The sequence below is a fragment of the Varroa destructor genome, unplaced genomic scaffold (genome assembly GCF_002443255.2).
Source record: "Varroa destructor unplaced genomic scaffold, Vdes_3.0 BEIS01000006.1, whole genome shotgun sequence".
NCBI classification, from domain to species: domain Eukaryota; kingdom Metazoa; phylum Arthropoda; class Arachnida; order Mesostigmata; family Varroidae; genus Varroa; species Varroa destructor.
In genome coordinates this window covers 3,692,247-3,713,434 of record NW_019211459.1, presented here as the reverse complement: position 1 = coordinate 3,713,434, position 21,188 = coordinate 3,692,247, and the positions used below count along the sequence as shown (strand labels likewise).

Below are 21,188 nucleotides of genomic sequence, written 5' to 3'. Positions count from 1 at the left end.
TAAGATAAAATCTCTTCTTGCTATTAATTGTCATAAAATACCAGTTTTAGGAAGGCGTGTCGATGCTTGATGTGGAGGGCTAGGGTATTCATCGGAAGCGAGAAATGCATGGGATCAAGGTAGTCCCCTTGGTCAAGTCCAGCCGGCTGGTAACGTGTAATCGTAATTCAGGCGTCGTATTAGAGTGCTCTACACGCGGCTACAGATGCAGCTCTTTTTGTAAATCCTCTCTAAGGTTTGTGATTTTTCGAGTCATCCTTGGCTTTGCTAATTACAGCTATCATGCACTTTCTCCAGATTTCTGGGGTTTTCCGTGCCGCCAACCATGCACTAAATAGGTTTACCCAATAAGGTGAGAACGCTATGGCTTTTTTATATGCTCATTAAACATCCCGTGAGATACGCACGTTTTCTTGTTGGCAAGTTGTCTGAGACTAAGGTCGCCCTGCAGGGCTGCGATATTTTCGAGATCTTCGATTAGTCAACATGAGTGGTAGTGTGATACTTCGACTGAAATCGTGTTGCTTGAGCTTAAAATATCATAGAAATGCGTTTGAAGTCTCTTCGGGTTGACGGGGTGTCGTACAACGAAGTTGCGAAGCCACATGCGTGAGGATTGGGCAGTATCTTGTAGAAGTTCCATTTCACGCTTCATTTCGAAATTCTGATTCGCATCGTTGAGTACCGAGTGATCTTTGCGACGAATGGTTTGGGACCGGCCAAAAGGCTATGGCCCAGAATATAAAATCTTCTTTTCGCCAACGAGCATCCTGTATTTCAGAATGGCCTGGTGTCTGGACCTTTTAGGGGGGCACACACTTTATTAAACTTCGTGCTTAGACACCTATAATGCGTATTGACATTTAGATTTACCATGTAACGAAAGATAGCGCTGTCGAGTGTAATGGCGTCTCATTTCTCCTCCCCAACTTGTTTTTCCAACAAGTTTTTCCTCGATGTTGAGAGTTACTTCCACTCTGACCGATAGATGTCGTTTCAAAAAACGATCTTTCATAAGATTCCCTTTCGGCCCACCATGCCGCATGTCCTCCTATTAATATCGGTGGCAAATGAACTAATTACAGGCGCTTGTACTGATCGAATAAAGGTTAGTCATTTTGAGTCAATCGTCGCCCACTAGCCGAAACCTCTCTAGACTTGCAGAGATGCGACCAACCTTTCGTTGGTCGGCTCTACCGGTCAAGTCGCCGGCGAATACGGTCGGCTTTCCAGTTTCTTCGGCAGCTTGTGATACGTTTTTTTTTCTTTTTATATGTGCCTATCTTCAGGTCCGAAGGCGCAACGTGGGCCTCTGGCAGTGTGCATGGTACGACGGCTTATGTGTCCGCCACTATTACGCACCACTTGCCCTATTTAGTGGTTTACGCCTAGTTAAGCTCTTCACTGCGCACGATCACCATATAAATATTTATTTCGAAGTTGACCGAAGTTGAGCGGCAGATTCGCATCGTGTTTTTCAACTGTGCGAGTGCTCAGTGTACGACCTTTTTTCTAAAGCAAAATTTTCAATTTGAATTGTTGACGAAGGCTAGTAATATTAATCACAGCCATCGTCAGATGACATATTTCAGGGCATACTCGGTTTTGGAGCAACTGTGCGATGAATCGAGAGTGTTTCAAATTGTTCGATGTTGCCGATGCTACGCCAAAGTCGCCGCCTGGTTTCGGAGAGAAACTTAGCGCTCTGCCACAACGGCTACAGATCTCTGTTCTCCCTGGGGGGATAAAAGTACTGATTATACGTAGTTGTCAAATAAGGTGGGATTGCTTAATATATAATGATTGTGGTTGGTAATAAATTTGGTAAAAATATTTCTTTCATCAGGTTTGTGATAAAATTCAACCGAAGACTGTATTCGGCAAACGACTAGGTTTCGTCAAAAAAGAAATTTTCTTCCAGACTGGTGACTGGCCGCAGTAAAAATAATCTATTTGTTTTGAATTTGCAAAATGCAAATTAAAAACGGAAGTCCAATTAGACCCATACACCCATAGACCCAACTTTATCCAGTATCAAGATTATTTACATGATAGAGTAGCGTACGTTATTTGTACTTGCAAATCTGACTTCTACACTCCGTTAATTATACGTTGACATTGTCCAGTTGCTTTAGTTTTAGTAATAGCCATTAATGATAATCATTACAAACAGTTCAGGGATTGCCGCGTTGTACATATTTGTAGAGACGAAGATAAAAATTGTACTAAAATGTAGGAGACTAGGCAATTTTTTGTAGAAAGTTGGGTGCATATGCTTAGTAGTTCCTGTATAGCTACCTCGTATGGTGTATATAACGTTAGATCGAATAAATAACAATTTAAAGAAAATTATTAAACGAAACGATTACGTAAAGTCTTTAAACCCCACCCAATTTATTAGCTAAATACATAATAATAAAATAAAAAATTTAGTGCTTCTATAGATAGCCCTGAAAATGTAGCACGGAAAAATGAGCATAATAATATTATAATTATTTATTCATTTTACCAACGATATGAACATGGATTCCAGTACACTCCATTTGTCACAGGCGCGTGCTAACCCGCCTGACCAAACTTATCCATGAATTGTCTATACTTCTTAATATCTGATGCATCCACCGATGGCTTGGATTTATTGAAACATAACTGCATGTCTGCCATTGTGAGCTGCAACAAAAAAGTATTTTTTATTTTACATTTTTTAGTGCTACGTTCGATATGGATCGGATCGTTGTTTTTCCTTCGCAACATTAGTTTTAACATATATATATTGTTGTTAGCATTTATTAGATATGAAATATACTTGCAGAACAGATTTGGCGTTAATTAAATAAAGCTAAATAATATGTAGCGTGTAAAACAACAAGTTTTGTCGTACTTTAAGCGGAAACGCGTGTTCATAGGTCTCCACCAACAATACAGGTATCATAAGGTAAAATAACGAAATGCGCATGCTCAAACAGAACTATAGCATGGCCGAATACAACGTCTCGCCTACTATTCTTTGAAAATTCAATGATTCGCGATGCCAGTGCACTATTTAGTTATATTCATTAATATCTTGAAAACACTTTAGGTTACTTTCAGTGATACATTGGCTGGCTATTTATTTTCCACAATGTTAACTATTTGGCGGTGATCTAAACGAGAGAATCAAAAACAAGCGCACATGTTTTCTATATCGCACTTACTACTGGAGGCAGCAACTTATTCTTCGGTACATCCATAAAGGTCATTTTTATAGCTCCCCTGCTGCAGGAGCTGCATGGGGTGAACAGGTCGTTTGCGATCACGGTGCATTCCATTCGAGATGGTCCGCTAACCTTTTTAAAATGTGTTGCCGCTTGCACTTTCTTAATGGGCTGTAATAAGGCGTCTGCCACTACTACCGATATGTCGTCACCTGAGTAGTCTTTAGACATCCTTCCAAGTGCCTTAAAGTCCTAAAAAGTATCATTATATGTCATAAATGAGGCGTTCCGGTAAAGCAGTGTTTCTCGGGTGCTAGCGTGAAATCTAACAATGGTGTTGTTAGCATAAGTACAGTTTTAATATTGAATTACGAAGCGAATCTTCAATTAATAGTGAGGTTCAATAGGGTACGGTGAATATACTTGCCAACCATCTTATAACAAACGAACTTCTGAAAATATAATAGTTGAGAGCTTTCCATAACTCAAAGGTAAAATCTACTAGGACAAGTGAGAATAGGAAGGGTACGCGTCCACTGGAAATTACAGGCTCGCATGAACACATTTATCAAAGCAGAAGCAACTGAATAGTATTATTAAATCTTTTTCGTTTGCCTTGTTCGTTAGTACAGTATTATAACGAATAATAGGTATATTTAAAACAGATAATTATAATATCATACTGAAAATGTCTAAGCGATATAATAAAAATCGAACCCTGCTTACATCTTTAGTGAGCGTATGCTTGACAGTGCCGACGTGAATCTCAAACAGAGCTGTTCGTGCAGCCGCATCGGGCAGAGGTATGTATATTCGCTTCTGGAAGCGTCTGCGAATGGCTGGGTCGAGAGCCCAGGGTATGTTGGTGGCGGCCAGAACAAGGACGTCATCGTTGTTACTGTTAACACCCTGCATTTGAATTAGCAACTCCGTTTTGATGCGTTTTGTCGGTTCCGCCTCGTTCTCTGAACGTGATGAGGCCAATGAGTCTATTTCGTCTAAAAGCACAGCACAACATACATATAAGAAACTACACACTAGAATGATATATAAAGAAAAAAAAAAGTGATTCAAGCATATAAAATATTAACAAATCTGCTTACTAGCAATGTAACCTTTCACGAAATAGATTTTATTGTTGTTTTGTAAGTACATGGTCGAATGACCGCATTTAGCTTTGGCAACAAAAAAACGAATCAAAAAAATAATTAGTTAATATAGTTAAATGACGCTGAACTTCGATTAACGCGCTCACAAACAACGGGTTTTATCTACCAACACTCAGGCTTATTCAAATTATAATATTATATATACAGGAATATGAGGTTTAATTGTGGACGACGAAGCTAATGGGACGAATTATTCTGTCTTACCGATGAAAATAATAGCTGGCTTCAGTTTGCGCGCTAGCTCAAAGAGACTTCGTACAAGTTTCTCGGATTCTCCTAGCCATTTACTTACCTGTAATTTCAGTATTCCTTCATTCAATAAACCGTTAAATTTTGAACATTGTGACGAAGAGAGTAGACAAATTAAAGGTCAGAGAAAGTATGTAGATATGATTTCAGGATTTTTCAAAAAGACTGCAAAGACGACCATATATATATATATATATATATGTTTTGAATCTAAATTTACACGAGATGAGATATCGATATACTCTTTCGTAAAAATGATATTTCGATTCTAAAACGTGTATCGAACGCTAAGTCCCATTTGAACATAGACAGTTCTTCGAAAGCCATGGTTAGCCCACGTTCAGTGACTCGATGAAACAAAGCCAGTATGTCATTTAGCTGTAAAACCTGCCTTTCAAAGGCTTGATATATATTCGAACGAAGCCAATATTAGGGCAGATATAAAATTAAACAGTAATAATAATACTAACGCTTATTGTGGACTTGGTTTTCGTAAAATTATTGAATTGCTTATCTTGAAACGTACAAGGTCAGAGCCAGAGACTGATATCATGATTGATTCGCGTGCCTCGGTGGCTACAGCTTTCGCCAAATAAGATTTGCCCGTACCGGGTGGACCAAACAACAAGATTCCCTTCCAGGGCTTGACACTACCTAAAAAAAAAAAAATCTTTGCTTATATTTTTTTTTATTGATTGTTAGCTTGAGACATAGTAGCAATGTAGTATTCTATAGTTACAACAAGTAATGCTTGATGAAAACAATAGGAATATGTCCTGTCACCTGATAAGCAGTACTGTTTACGATCGATAAGATGTTTACTTTATCCTTTCTTAACCGGCCCTAATGGCCCATAACGCATTGAGAAAACTCCGAAGCTGAGTATAATATAGACGAGCTGATTGGCGGGGTATGGTCAGTGCCTAATAACTAGAATACAAAGTACCTGTGAATAGTTCAGGGAAAAGCTTCGGCATAATCACAGCTTCTTTGAGCGCTTCTTTGGCTGCTTCTAGGCCAGCTACATCACTCCACTTCACATTTAGCCTTTCAGTGACTATAGCTCCTTCAAGCTGGGCCATTAGTTTGTTTATCTCCGGATTGTTGCTCTTCACGACCCTACTATCGCCTTCACCGTTCATTCTTTCAGGCATTCTACTACCCCGTGTACCTCGAAGGTGCTTCTTTAGCTGCTCTGCTCGACCAAGATACTCCGTGATTTTAACACGAAGAATTTTTCTCTCATTCTCGTTTGATGGTTCGTATCGAAGCGCGTGCATGAAATATTCCAAGCTCTGCGTATACAAGCGGAAAGCTTCGGCGTAATTTTTGGCATGATCCTCTCTCACAGCCTAAAACCACAGATCAAAGATGATATTCGCGAGTCAAAAATGATTTTCTGCGAGATCACTGAAGGCCTTGGTTCTTCTTAAAATGTGTCAATAGTAAGGACGCGAAGAATCCAAAAACAGATTAAAGAAAACAACAACAAACAGCTCGATTCCGAAAGAGAAATGAGATGAAGCTTCCTGAAAACCGAAGAACATGTTCAGGCTTGTCGAACTGGAAATATACGACATAAATATCAATACTAAGGTATGGGCAATATAATAAAGCATAGAGGAGAAGCCTCTATTCTGTACAACTTTTTTGCCGAGGAAACCACAAACAGTAAATATGCCTATAGATTATTTATTAAACATATAATATATCCTGTATCGTTGCTGAAGCAAACGCAAATGTTGTTTGTTTACTTTGAAGCTCATTTTGAATATTAAAATATGTTAAGTACCTTCTCGAAATCCCGTACTCAATCAAAACTCCAATTCACTGTACTGTGTTTGAGATCACACTTAATAGATACATCGCCCCAATATCTCGTTAAATTTAGAATTAAAAGTAAAATATTGAGAACATAGACGAAAATGAGGCTACGCGGGTCAGAGACTGCTGCATTTCTTCTAGTAAGAAAGCAATATCTTTGAATTGTCAAGCATTCAGAATTATTTAGGTGTCCGCAACTCAGGACGTTACTGCAGTGTGCTCCACGTAATTCCACTCTTTAAGCGATATTTTCGAAGGGTAAGGCTATATATAGGACATTTTAACAAACTTTTTTTTTAATGATTTAAAGTTATCAACTCTTCTTCTACCTTTTTAAAAGTAAATGAAAGCAAGTTACGTTTAAGGAAAATTATTACATCGAGTTATAGTCCCAAGCACTATAAGGACAGAATGGGGTGGGGTCATGTAGGCCTCTATACTTTGAGCATGTTGCGTCGATGCTAATTTCATAGAGAAATTCGAATAAATAATTTTAAAGTAAAACATAGCTTGTAAATGTCTCCTTGACTGATTATCGGCCTGAAGAGCGGCTTATATCTTTCCTGGAGCATTTTGGGCGCTATAACTACCATCAAAACTATGAGATTCGTTCGGTTTAGCTAGATTTAACCTGGATGGAGTGCGTATTTATGTAGAGATATGTCAAGCTAAAGGCATCATATTTTTGTTGTACTGCGTACAATTTTTGTTCACGACGCGTCACGTAAGGTCACTTTTAAAAAAGATTTAATGGCGTGACACATCGTTCAAAAAAAAACAATATTGTCGACATACGCATCACGTTGATAATAATCACGATTATGGATCTGAGTCACAGTCACGACAGTTACATCTGCATTGGCTTCAATGGATGGTACGCGCATTACCACTATTCCTCACCGCTTCTCAAAGAAAATGCAATTCGTGGATGTGTCAGTATTTAGGCCATTGAAAACATGGCTTTATATGGTACAGTAGAACTTCAGGTGAGCCTATGTTGAACGAACAATAATAATAAAAACAAACTTTGGCCTGCTTAATTTAACAGTAAATGATTGTACAAGAGTATCGTTTTTTCTAGCCATAGTCGCAGCCCTCTCTAAGAAGAAAAGTATGTCCTTTTTAATGACCGACTTCTTTGCAGGGAGTCATTAATCCTTCATATAGCCGCACCCCCTCCTAAAATCCAACGCATCTGTGTCATATATGATGAGCGAACTTTTCATTAGAACGGTCATAAGATTGGCTCGACCAACACTTGCGATCCTTTCCATTTTCTTCAGCACTTGGTAGGCTGTATAGCCTTATGCCATCTACGTATATTTTCTAAGTGATTACCTTTGGTATTGCAATAAATGACTATGCCCAAGGTTTTGGAAACCATTATTAATCGGTACGCGAAAGTAACAATCTTATTATCTAGCCAAGAGAAGGTAAACCGATTTATGAATGTTTTCATAAATATCAATTTATATATACATACGCACCGGACATGTACATTCGAGAGAAATGGAGATGATTTACGTCGCTTCCTAATGGGCTAGAAAACATTTGTATTAAGTTTTTTTTTGCATGTCTACAAGGTGATTCCTCACGGGTGTGTTTATTATAATGTAATTGTACTACACTTTCACCATGACTTCGGGTCTAGGCTAAAACGCTCATAAGTTCTACTTTCTTTTCCAAACTATGAGTAACTTTTTAACACTTACTGTGAGTAGAGTGGCATTGACCCGTGTGTTCTTGTAAAAAATACTCTCGAATACGGTCGATAAAAAGAACGTTAGCGGCTTTGGCTTGCGGAATAATAACACCGAAATTTCGAAATATTCAAAGCTTCCGCAAGCGAAAAATTTCAAAAGATACAAAAGTGTAAAAACAATCAATTGCTGGGGCTTATTTAGGCGCCTAACTGGCAATGAACAACTCTCTTTCGCAATCAACTGTCAAGTTCTATATAAACATTTTTGAATTATCAATTAAAATGAGAATTTTTTTTTTCTAAATCCTGATTTCATTCGAGTTTTTACCATAAATAGTTCGAATTTTACGTCCACCGCCATTAGACCGTCCAATAAATGGCCGGCTCCCACCGCAAAACGAAGTTTGTCCGTGCTCGGATTTGTACCCACTCTCTGAAGTGACGTTACCCGCTACGTCATCACCAAAACATCACCAGCAGTTTTCTTCTGTATCAGATCAAGTATAATACTATAAATCAAATATATCCTGACTACAATATGCTAGATATGCAACGAATTACCGACATTAACCGTTGACTCTTTTTGTATACAAGCTTAGAGAATGATACAATTCTCAAATTTTACGGTTTTTTGAATTTACAGTATTTTGAGGAACTGGGGTGTTATGTTGTACCTATCTAGTGGCAGTAAACTTCACTTAAGGCTCCGTATCCTGTTTATTTTTTTAATATATGTAAATACTATTTGGATATCAGGTTGCACCTTAAACTTCACATGTAATAAAACTATGAAAGCGCCATTTTTAAGATGATTATGACATATGAACTTTGTAACTAACAAAAACCAGAAATGAAGCAAATCCTGGAGAAAAAGTAGTCAGGGCAGAGAGAACTGAACTCCCGACTTTCTAACTCCAAACCATATGCGCTACCACACTGCATTATGCCCTGTGTCTTTCAATAACCGTTCTATATAATTTAATATAATCTTTCAAGTATAAAATATAGCTAAACATTAGATTCTTTTCTCTCTATTTAATATCTAAAACGTGAAGAAGAAATAATGATTAAAAGATAACTCACCGTTATTGCTATATCCTGTTTTCTTATCATTAGCTATTTTTTTAAAGCGTAGTCTGAGAAGCGGTCACGTAATTATTCAGTTCAGAAATTGTTATTGTCGTTGTAAAAAAAAATGCTGTCAAAAATATACAAACGATATCAGCGTGGGAATTAATAGAGAGAATAATTAATAAAAGCGATGGTAAACAAGGTAGGTTTAGCTTTTGGGAAAATGGTTATCGGGATTCGGGTTTTTTGATCAACGTAGCGCCTGATAAATAGAAAGGCACTATAGATCATGGTGACATTTACTTGATAATAATAAACTGAAGTCTTACTTCATGACAGTCTATAATAATATTTCCGAAATGATACATTATCGGAACTACTACATCTTACAGCACTAGCGTTCATATATTTCTAAATCTACGTAGTTAACAACAATTTCAGTTAAAATGAATGCATATAAACGATCTTAGCTGCAAGTCATAATTTCATTCAATTCATTATAGATATGAAATGAAGAAAACTACTTTAGGAAAGAAGGCGGAACTTGCCTTTGAGACCACGCTTGCCGCCTTATTTAGGGCAGTGCGGCTGGGTACCATGGCGTAATTGCTGAAAGAAAGTATAGATACAGGGCAATTTATCTTGTTTCGCATATCCGTATGACCTATATTTACGCCTTTTAAAAAAACTTGTATTAAGATGCCCTTACGATAAGGCCATACTGCACCTCATGTTCCTAATGCTTTATGCAGCTCAGATAGCTGGCGCTACCGAAACAGCGAAAAGCATTGCTTTAATCAAGTAATAATAGTAATAATAATAATAAAATTAAGTAATTCATTTTTTACCTGACACAAGTTCTGTAATAACTGATAAATGGAAAATAGGCAGTAACCTTGCAAATGGTTTCCTATGCCCCGAAGTGCGTTCATCATACTAGAAAATTTACAGGTTATTCAGCCTGATAATAGATGATTACCTAGTGGCTTGTTGTACGCGTTCGGTTTTTTATTTGACCGTCGTTTAATATCTCAATGGTGGTCAATCGAACACGATGCTTTGAAGATGGTGGTCAATTCTTCTCACTTAGGCGATGATGCCTACTTCTTGATTTTTTGCTGTAGCCATATCGTACAGTGCTTCACGATGCCAATTTCCTTTCATTGTGTAGAATTTTTACAACTTAACTTAGTGGATGATACTAAATTCTAGCACGCCATCACGCACTCATCTGTCCAACAAATTGTGTTGTTATTGTATTCGATGGCACCTCTATTTTGGCCCTGTTTCTAGATTGGCTGTTATAGTTTGCGCTGTCAACACAAGCAGCCCGCCATTCCCTTTCCACTCTTTCTCTTTCCACCAACAGAACTTCAGTTTTGGAGCCGCCCTGTGAGTTCTCCTTTAAATTTCATGATTCGTAAATACTGCGATGTGCAGTATTAGAGGGCGATACGTGAGGATCTGGAATGAATTCTCGTTCCATTCCAAATCCTCACAAGCGGTCGGTGACGTTACCCACACAAATGAAGCACAGCGACGAAATAGAAACTCCGGAGCCATTTGTTCCGTGTACGCTAACCTAACACGTTATACAATACTAATGTTGTAATAATGTCCTCTAGTAATACTTCAGAGTCAGCCTGCGGCTACAAGTAATTGTACTCAGATAGGCCAAAGTAAAGATACACATTTATTATTTATACTTTTTTCCACCAGATGTAATTTACACACTATGTTCAATTAAAGTATTTGTGACAGTGCCACGGAGGAAAATTAGAAACTTCAACTTACTTTACTGCTTGGCCCCGTGTTTTCGAAGCGGTGTGAATGACTAAGTAGACCTCTGCTCGAACACTACAGATCTAGAATAGATACACTTTATTTAAAAAATGTGTAATGTATTTATCTGCTCTATTGAAAATAGCACATATCAAAAGATATGGATGGGATGCATTAGTCAGATCGAAAGGTCTCTGCGTAGCAACAAGATTTGCTTTGAACGACAATTTACCAGTGCGTTATTGACTTTTAATACTTGGTTTACGTATTTCTCTTTATTGAATCTCAATCTATATGAGTTCATCAAATCAGGTTGCAGCATACACAGAAATCTTAACTAACATAAACCCGTCTCTATTACTACCAGGGCAAAGAAGAAACCACATTATTTAAGCCATTACTTCCGAGTATCCTAATCACTGTGATCACGCAACGTTATTAAAGGTTATCGTATAGACGCCGTGTGTACGTCGTCCTCCTCACGGGTAAACATTTGTTGTTGTAGTCAAGTTATAGCAGACAGCTTTCATCGTTTTAGGGAAAATGTCATTTAGGGAAGATATATATAGCGAAGCTTTCAAAAAATCAACAGGGTTCGGCTCTTTTTGCTGTCACAACGAATGGTCAAAAAAAAAGATCAAATAGATCCAAGGAAGCGAGGCAAAACATGTCCACTGACATGAAAAGTGAAAGCGGTGCGAGAGTCTTTGGCGGAATACATCATCCTATATTCTAAGCACACTTGTACTTAAACTATACCGCCTTGTTTGCATGGGACTTCGGGCTGATGAAACTCAGTTGCGATGAGCTGTTCAATAGCGAAGACGGCATAAAACTTTGTGTATTACTTCACAAACTAACCATATAACGAAGTATTAGGTTTTCTACGAAGGATGAAGTGTTGACCTATACCCTAGTTAACAGTTCCCTTTAAGCTGGATGTAAAACATTAATGAATTGAAATACTCTAACTGATCAAAAGCAAAACTAGCGCGGGACGAAATTTACGGTTCCAAGATCTACATCTACACTATATTGTGTTGATTTCGGAAAGGACCATATTCAAATGTTCGAAAGCGTTAACGAATGAGTAGAAAACTGAGATCTGTAGAAAACTGTTTTTATACCTTCGTAGTTTTGAGCAATCTTGCCCTATAATAGTGCATACCATTGACGATGGATTACCTTAGAGTCAGCGTGTTTTGTCGACAATCTAGTCCTAATTACCGCTATTATGAAGCTTTTCGCGTACGCTTCGCAGGCACTCGAAATCTATCAAAAAAAGGTTATGAGGAAGATATTATCCATTCGGCCATAGTCAGACTTAGTCACCGGGACGAAGACTCATTTTCGTTATCCTGGAACCGATATGTAGAACTAGCCGCTGCTATGGAAACGGGTAACGTATTTACCGTCTGTTCAAGTCGCAACAGTTAGCGTTTCTTTCTTCATGGATTCGAACGTCTTTTTGATATTTTAATAGCGTAAATTCATTGTTATTGATCTATCTACATAAGGCGTACGTAAGCGAAACATAAGCATTTTTCGTCAAGGTATACCATACTGCTATTAAAAATAGCCTGTGAATTTTTAAAAAGAACTGCCAAACCAGATTTCAGTGATTTTAAACTGAGATAATTAGTGCGAATAACGCCTACGGAGAACAATAAAATTAGCCTGTTTTAGGATAGAACGGTCAGCGCCTGTAATATTTCAGTGTGCATTTGACGCCAGGTGCCTCATGTCGCAGAGTTACCTTGTACTGTAAATATGAGGGGCGCAGTTTTCGCAGCCATCCTTTTCTTGCAACGGGTGTACAATGACTGAAAAAAGGCCTCATACATCGAGAAAAACTGCATTCAAGTTTTGTTTGATGACTTCAATAGACGCAACGTTCGAGAGTCAAATTAAGCTACGAAAAATGGCCATGCTTCGTTTATTGAACAATGGCCATATTCAGCTCATTGGACACGTTAAATACATTACTAGAATTGCATACTATTGCAGCTACAATTTAAATACCTACAAATAAAAAAATACAGTCGTTAAGTGCCCTCTAAAGGGAGCATTTTCGATGTAATATTTAAATGTGATTCTCGCAATGCTTTGAATCCTCTACGATTTTTGAAGCAAGGGATACCGCAGCATATAAATATTATAGATAGGACCCCTCCCGACCCCCTCAGAACGAATACTGACCCATTTCGGGCGGCGAAAGCGAAGTAAAGATCATGGTGTGTCCCTAAAACGTTTAAAACACATGCCCAACTAAAGATGCATCCTCGATCTGTCAACTTGTCAACATTCGACCACAAGTTGCTTTTCTTGCTAATCATCATTTTTGTGGCCATAACAATTGGTCTCACAAGCATCATAGTTTACCAAAAACTCGGCTAAAGATAATTTAATAGCTCACTGAACATACGCGAGTAGTGTGAAACTTCACAAACACCTCATTAGTTCCTCTCCAGCTTCACTGGATAAACAAGAGAATTGGATTCCTTATAAACAGTAAACAACATGCACAGACCTGATACACTCTCTACAAACGAGGTATGCAACAGTTCACTCGGTGCTCCATGGTAACAAAAATACGCTGTTTCGGTTTTGGACTCCATTGACATGCCGTGGATTCGCTGTTTATTAGATGATTAAATTTTGCATTGAAAGTAGGAATGCACTAAAAATGCCTGTAATAGTTTTTGGATACAGCGCAGCATGGGCATACGACCGTTTCCCCCGGAGCCATAGCCCCTCGAAAGTCGCGAATAGGAAGTTCCTGGTGGGCATTACACGACCCCTCAAATAGTCCAAAGCGCTTCATCGTGAACATCGCAGAAGCTATGAAAAATCCAGCCCCTACAACCAGGGGCCCTACAACAATTGCCCACTCCTCCGGCGCTGTAGGTTCCACCAGCGCACGCAGCACCCGCATTTCGAGGGAAAACCGTTTAGGGGGCTGCGTGAGTCCTTTGTTAGCTTTTGCGACTCGAGTGATACCACGCGGTGAACTCTTCCGTTTTTGTTTCGTACAACACTTCGTTTCTCCTTACATCTAAATCGTTTGATTTTCCTAAGATCTATTTTTCACCCATCTATTGTATTATAATAGTTACCAATCTGTATTGTGACACGAATACTTGTTTTTTTTTTTCTCGTAGCACGTACAAAGTTGCCCATTATTGGATGCAAACGGCCTGATATTTCTTTAACCGAGTAAAAAAATCAGGTCTGGCTTTATCTACGTCTCTACAAGCTTTAGCTTGCATTTTATCAGAAAATGGTATTACTTAAACAAGAATAAATAAATAAAGAACTTTTTTAGATTTTCTTACTGAACAGGCTTCATATAAAAAGCAAACACAAAGTTTAATGGAGTTGAGTGTATAGCTCTTTCTTTATTATACAAGCCCTCAATCGAATGTAGCAGTAAAGATTTAGGATTAGCACCCAGTAGAAATATAGAATGTAGAAATGTAAGAAATACTGCCCTGAAAGCTGACATTATTGGCAACCGATGTAAATGAACGACAAATATTAAAGAATCCTATAATTGAGGAAGATGCGATTACGTATAATTAGAATACTCGTGATTTACCAATTAAAATATTTTTTCAAACGAATAAGTGACTATTACGATATCTGTGCGACAAGCTGGTTGAATGATAATTTGTCGGAAAGTACGTAAGACACCCATAGATCCAATTACTTTTTATTTATGTTAGATTTGTCTTTAAGTATAAACTACTTTACATACTTAGCTGAAAAAATGTGGACTAGAATTTATGGCGGGTTAGCATCTATAAAATGAAATTAAATGCTACACACTTTGCACGTCAAGTTGGTGCCTTTCGGATACTCCAGCAGCGCATACAGCATGCAATTATACTCCCATTAGTATTCACGAAAATAACACAAGACGCTCTTTTTACAACGTTGCACAGTTCTTCTAGGGTCTCTTAAGATAGGATCAATAATTTTGCAAGGTTTTTTCTTTATATATTTTATTACGGCTGCACAATGGATCGTTTGCATCCGCTCTCATACCTGAATGATCTTCTTTTCCATAATTTTTACATTTAAATAAACTATTCAATTCTAGATATGTTTTACACATTAAGACAAGCGTCGCAAAAGAAACTAATCAAAATAATTGCTTGCCTAATTATTGCCCAACAACACGTATACTTGTACTACAAAAAAAAATATTGTATGCGGATGCAATTTAAATGATTGTGTATAATGAGTAATTTCCAAGAGCGTATTCCAATATTCATTACAGTTTTTTGCACCTAAAATAATCGGTACAAACCTAGATAAGGCACCAAAGCTACATACGACAAAACGAAGCTATTTTGATCTTCGTTTTTAATACAAACTGTCTTAAGCCTAAAATAATGTATATAAGGCATATAAATGGCTTTGAACTTTTACGCGAATTTACAGCTGCATTAGCGCGACATAAAAACGTATCTCGCAAGGATTGCGTTTTTAAAAACATTTCGCCAACTTTTTCTAGTCACTAAATCGTGCCTCAAAAAAACCTCTAACGAATGGCCGAATGAGTCGTTTCTTGGTGCTACCTACAAAACATTGAGAGCCACCGAGACCAACACATAATTGTAAAACAGGCCAAAATCAAAATTCATACTAGCATAGAGTTTAGTAAAACGCAACAATTTTATGTATCAATTTTGCGCTCGCTTTTTCTAACTACCGTATCCTGACCATTTCGGTACTTCCTGATACGAAGTGCTAAGCTTGATTCTGTTCGCGCGTGAATTGGGTCAGTCACCGAAGCTTTGCTCCGAAATTTGTTTAAAGTAACCTTTGATTTTGAGCATTTGGCAAGCTGTAATACCACTGCTTCTCTCTAGCCTTCATCAGACAATAATGGCACCGAGGCGATTTTATCCCCTTAAAGCCGCTACCACGAATTAGGCGGAAGGCTGAGTAGAACATGTACAGAAAACCTGTTGTAAATACGGTGCTTGCAACGAATTCGGCTGGGGTAGGATAGACATAAAATATATCTTCCGGATCACGCTGACTCAAAATCTGCTGTCTCTGGGCCATATCCTTGTAATTTTGTCGACTCACAATAGATATTCTCTAATCTAGCGTTCAACAGTCCTCGAAAGCTTCGTTTTCACTTACAGCTTTATAAATTGTTATCTCATCCGGTATATACGGAATTTTTGTGTTTGATGTGCCACTATAGGGAAGTGTCGCATTTTTATTTGCATATATAATAATAATAAGCAACTAAGTACCCATCAAAGCAGTGCATATATCGATTTCGGAACCGATTTCCGTTGCCATAAGCATTATATAAAAATAGCACCCTGCGCTTTATGATCTTTTCCTTTCACAGTTTATTATTCAGCGTCAATTTTATTACCCCATCTAGGTAACTGCCCAAATCGATAATTGCTTATCTTTCGGCAGTTTAATAATGTTAGCATTAACGTAAATTGTTGATTTGAGAAAAATGCGCAAAGTTGAGACGACGATGGAAACACGTCGTGCTTTCGAAGAGAAAGAAACGAATTATATCTTTTTGAAAATTCGTTTCTTTCCTTCTCCTGCAGTTCGGCAAAGATTGCTTTTTGCAGATTTTAGGGTACACAACAAACAGAGTCACTTTTAGTATTTGGTTCATAATGAATGAACTGTCTGTTTATTACGAGGAAACGACATCATGCCTAAAAAATATAATTAATTTTGGCGGCATAACCCTATTCCTGCGAAGATATACGGTGTAATAGATAAAGAAAAATATTAGAAACTAGCCCGTTGTTTTCTGATAATGGGGAAGACAGCATTCTAGTGTACAGTATATTTTGTGACACGTGTGTTTGCATAATATAAGAATGGGGAAAAAGCTAGAGCGCCGCTTAAGTCCTGCCGTTTAATAGGCTACAGCAATAAAAAAATGCAAATTTGCTTTCATTAGGTTACACTATGTTGGTTTATGTTAACAGGTCACTCCGATGAGGACACCCGCTATTTACGTCGTTATCCGACCTTGTCCAGGTTGAATCGCACACACAGAACCTAGAGCTGTATTTTGGCAACTGCTCTCAGAGTTCACTTGTCAAAGTCAAACGGTGGTCCATAACAGACGCTCTTCTAGACCTTCAGCGATACTTAAGTTTGCTAGACCTATAAATTTGAAGTTTATAACGGGCGCACAATTAATTTTACGCTAAGTTTGCGTTAAGGCACAATAGATCTAAAGAGCTACCTGGACTGATCGATAAGCTTTAGGGAGACGAGGCGAAATAGCAGAGTGGAGACGAGGGTGCAGGAAATTTCGAATTATAGATTCTGGCAATAGCATCCATTTGAGAAATATCAGGTCCAAAAGCAACAGAAACTAGATAGCCACGCGTCCCGAACGATAGTAACTAGCGAGGTAACTAAATGAGAACTCACCCGATATACCATTCAATCATGGCTTAATTACTGCTAAACGTTAACTAGTTTATGTTGCGGATGAAACATAGGGTATGCGCTAGGAAAACATCGATCTTAACCAACTGGTGATGAAATTACGCTGAAGCAACCATTTTGAGTTTTCGACTTCAGTATTGCAGTTAATCAATGCCTCACATAACCGGCCCCACAGTACGAAACGAAGTGTCGTCTCGCCCGGTTACATTGGGTGTCACCGTAATACCGTATTGCTTGAAATAAAATATATTATGTACATGCAAAAGCTATTTGTCAACCGAACCTTTGAATTGAACATACGAACTATTGCAACAATAACAAAAACTAAATATTTAGTAACTAATTTTAGTTCACAAAGTTGCCAAAGTGTGAAAGTTGCCAAAAAAAAAAAAGTCGAAAGTACTGCGGATAGCTTCGATCTCAGAACCGTGGATTGTTCTCTTCGCCTTACTGTGTTACTGCAAGGGTGGAGCGCCCTACGATTGAATATCTTGTCCACTACGGTGAGACGCCACGGCTATCGAGTAGTACCTGGTTGTAATGGACAGTTAGCCCGCCGCCGGCGCCGTTAAGATTTGTTGTTGTTGTTGTTGTTCGATACTGTTGGTACCACGCACCTGATCAAAGAAAGTTTCAAGCTGTGACATAATGGCCACGGAACCTCTCGTTCTGTTTCACCTTGTCAGCATGAAAATACTGTGAGAGACTGGAACGTAAACATAAAAAAAAGAAAGGCGCAGCTACTTCATATATGATTACACAAGTATTTATACAAATCTTAGTAAACGATGCTATCTTATACTAAGTAGGAATCACTCACTGTTTCCCTCAGTCGTTCAATTTCTGTGAACCATATTGTGGTAAATGCCAACTCGTTGCCCAATCTGCCCCGTATACCCCGCGCCTCATGCTGCGGACATGTTCGAGCGCTTTTACATTACTGCGCACTTATCCAGCGTAAGGTTAGTTAGGTAGGACATCTATTTCGCCTTGTATCGTTCATTCTTCACTGTTTCAGACATCAGATTTACAAGCATCGCCAGTCTCATGTGTATAAATTAAATTGAAATTAGAGAAAATAAAGTGTGGTTAGGTGAGAGGCAATAAGAAAATGTCCAAAGCATATTACTATATGTTATTAAAAAGGCGTAGAAGGCACATATTTTAATGACGGAAAAGCCTTGTGCTTCCTCGAAGATCTGGCACAATGCTGGCGCACAAATATGGTGTTCGTAAAGAATATAATACGATTATAGCGATTTAGAGGTTAATTAATAGCAAAAATTGGCACCTTATTCGGGAATGCGGCAACACTAGATTTGAAGCCCACACTGCAGTGAGGTTACGTCGACGTAATTTTATTTCTTATCTGTTAATCTCTACCTGTAGCAGAATAAATCGAAAGGAAATACAAATTAAATATTCGTACACTGAGGCAACCCTATGAAATACAACGAAAAGGAAAGCGTCATGCTTTGCTTCTACTTTCAGCCTGTAATATTAGAAATTACTTCAAATATTAATAAATTCAACTATTCAAAATGATTAAAATCTGTAAAGAGGTTGAAAGCACGCACACAATCGTCAGCAATTAATAGCAGTCACCCACAAATCGGAAGGTCCTAGCAAACATATCTTAATCTTTATATAAATTTAGATAAAATATTGGTTTACTTATGGCTGATATATATGGTAATTGGCTAATACTTCTATAGCCGACTCGCAGTTGACAAGTCTGGATACTGATTTTTAGCATCGCTCTACCAGGCAACAGTACAAACGGTTTATCAGGCTGTAGTGGAGAGAGCTATATTTTCAGCTGTTCCGGATCAATCAGATCTCTTCAAAAATCCCCCAACATATCTAACAGATACGCGGTCCTGTACACTCGTTCAAGCTATTCTAGTAGAGGAATACCTAGTAGATCGCGCTAGTTTTTTCGCGCTGCGAAGGCTGCCTCTTAAAGCCTATTAGGACGAATGATACAAGATATATCTTAATGTCTATATATCTAACTGATTTAATTAAGTGATCTGAACAATCTATCCTAAAATAATTGTGTAGCACTTTAGAATATCCATTTCAATACTCATACTGATATATGTGGCATGTATCGTGATACTTAAGCGTGTGTTTAGGCCTTCGCTTGTAAGTTTCAATACGTATCTCAAAATTTCCTTTATCAAGCTGATGTTCTGCTGCATGTTAGGAAATTAATCCGCATCTGGCTTCCGTGCAAAATGCACGCATATTGTTATATGATAATGCGTATTACCACCAGTATATTTATATAGTTGCTTCACTTGGGCCTATTAAACATATCTGATTGTCGTCGATTTTTTACATACCAAAATCAAAATGGCGGCATTCAGCGAAACTCTAGATAACAACTATAAATAGAGAATATATGAAGCGCCAAACCGGCGATCCATGGCTGCTTGCTGGTACCGCTCCCGTGCTTCCAGCTCCGTGTCCGGGCGAATCATACCATGTTGAATATCTTTATGGCTAGTAACGACTGTGCGCGAAGCTGAACCAAATGCTGGCAGAAGAAGCGATCTCATGAGCTGGTACGCAGCCTTCTTTGAAGAACTGTACTATTTGGTTCGAAACACTCGTGTATACCTTCGACGTCAGTCGAAACGATCTGTGTGTCGGTGTGCGGTGCTGCGCTTCTTTCCGTAAGAAGTCCGTGGCTGACGTAAATGGGTCAATGCGGGAGAAGGGAGGATCGTCCAGAACGCAATAGAACTAATAGAAATATCTCGGTGCCTCCGGAACGCTACTAATTTGGCAACACTTTTTGTTTTCATCGTGCAACGTTACAACCCGAATCGGGATTCTGCGTCACGGCAATTACTAGAATCAGACAATTTACTAACGTTGTATCGACGTCTTTTGAAAGCGAAGCGAACTACTGACGTACGGCATTCTAGCTCGTCTACTGATGAATGCACAGCGTGGCTTCTACAACTTATGCCCACATGTGAAAATGACTGCCTATACATACGTGTGGTTCGTAGCACGAACCAGGGAACTATTCCTGATTCATACTAAATGCTTTGGACGAAGACCGGTCAAACTAGCTAACAGGGAATTTGTCCTAAGACGCTAATCCTGTGAGCGTGCCTAAATCAATTCCAATTATATTAATAAAACTCATCACGCTGCGTGTACCTTACACAGATAATTGCTTGCCAAAGCAAAATTTTCTTTTTTTTTTTTTCTAATCTTTCGAGTTAATTGTTTGCACTGTCGGCGACGTCAACTAAATCGAAATGTTTTTCGTACGGATGCAGGAATCGTTATTGTTTGACAGGGCTCAGCCGAGGATTCGATAAGTAGAACAGGAAAGAGTATAGGGCCTAAAAAGTAGAACAGGACACGTAATGAAAATTCAAATATATCGTTGCATTATTGAAATGATTCTCACTTTCACACTTTTTCATGCTTTTGACTAAGGTCGTATAAAAGTGGTCGTTTTTTCCTATGCGTTTTCAAAGTACTGCTGACAGACTATTAAAGTGGAAAGTCCGGCCTCGATAAATTGCTTTTCGACGAGACAACTAGATAAATTTAAAATCGATCGATATCCGTTGCTTTCGGTTCAGAGACTTTAGATAGTTTATCCATTGATTCTTGTTCGTGATGTTTAAAAACCGTACTGCCGGAATATCACAGGCGCTACTTTGTGCATGTTTCCAAGTGCTTGTATAGTTGTTACTTAACGTTATCTGTTCT

The 21,188-nt window shown here is 38.3% G+C and overlaps 2 protein-coding genes across 7 annotated transcripts in view; one reads left to right on the top strand and one right to left on the bottom strand.

Annotated features, from left to right (window-relative positions):
- Positions 1-2,472: 2,472 nt before the first annotated feature.
- On the bottom strand, positions 2,473-11,478 carry LOC111252513 (vacuolar protein sorting-associated protein 4B-like). 6 transcript variants are annotated; one of them, XM_086992186.1, is made up of 10 exons: positions 11,393-11,474; positions 11,004-11,074; positions 10,189-10,366; positions 9,758-9,818; positions 5,559-5,964; positions 5,139-5,266; positions 4,568-4,655; positions 3,921-4,192; positions 3,195-3,446; positions 2,473-2,670 (listed from the first exon to the last, which is right to left on the bottom strand). In XM_086992186.1, exons 4-10 carry the CDS (start codon positions 9,806-9,808, stop codon positions 2,560-2,562), a joined length of 1,308 nt encoding a protein of 435 aa, XP_086848312.1. In that variant the 5' UTR covers positions 9,809-9,818; positions 10,189-10,366; positions 11,004-11,074; positions 11,393-11,474; the 3' UTR covers positions 2,473-2,559. The 6 variants fall into 6 exon arrangements, with proteins under 6 accessions (XP_086848312.1, XP_086848315.1, XP_022666304.1 ...); XM_086992189.1 differs by lacking the exon at positions 10,189-10,366 and adding an exon at positions 8,467-8,625 and having other exon boundaries at positions 11,356-11,470; XM_022810569.2 differs by having other exon boundaries at positions 11,356-11,467.
- Positions 11,479-12,173: 695 nt separating this feature from the next.
- Positions 12,174-21,188, top strand: part of LOC111253140 (very long chain fatty acid elongase 7-like) — a 32,087-nt gene continuing 23,072 nt past the window's right edge. The window contains exon 1 of the mRNA XM_086992190.1: positions 12,174-12,390. Coding sequence (XP_086848316.1) covers positions 12,381-12,390 — 10 coding nt within the window. The 5' untranslated portion in view covers positions 12,174-12,380. The remainder of the gene's footprint in view (positions 12,391-21,188) is intronic.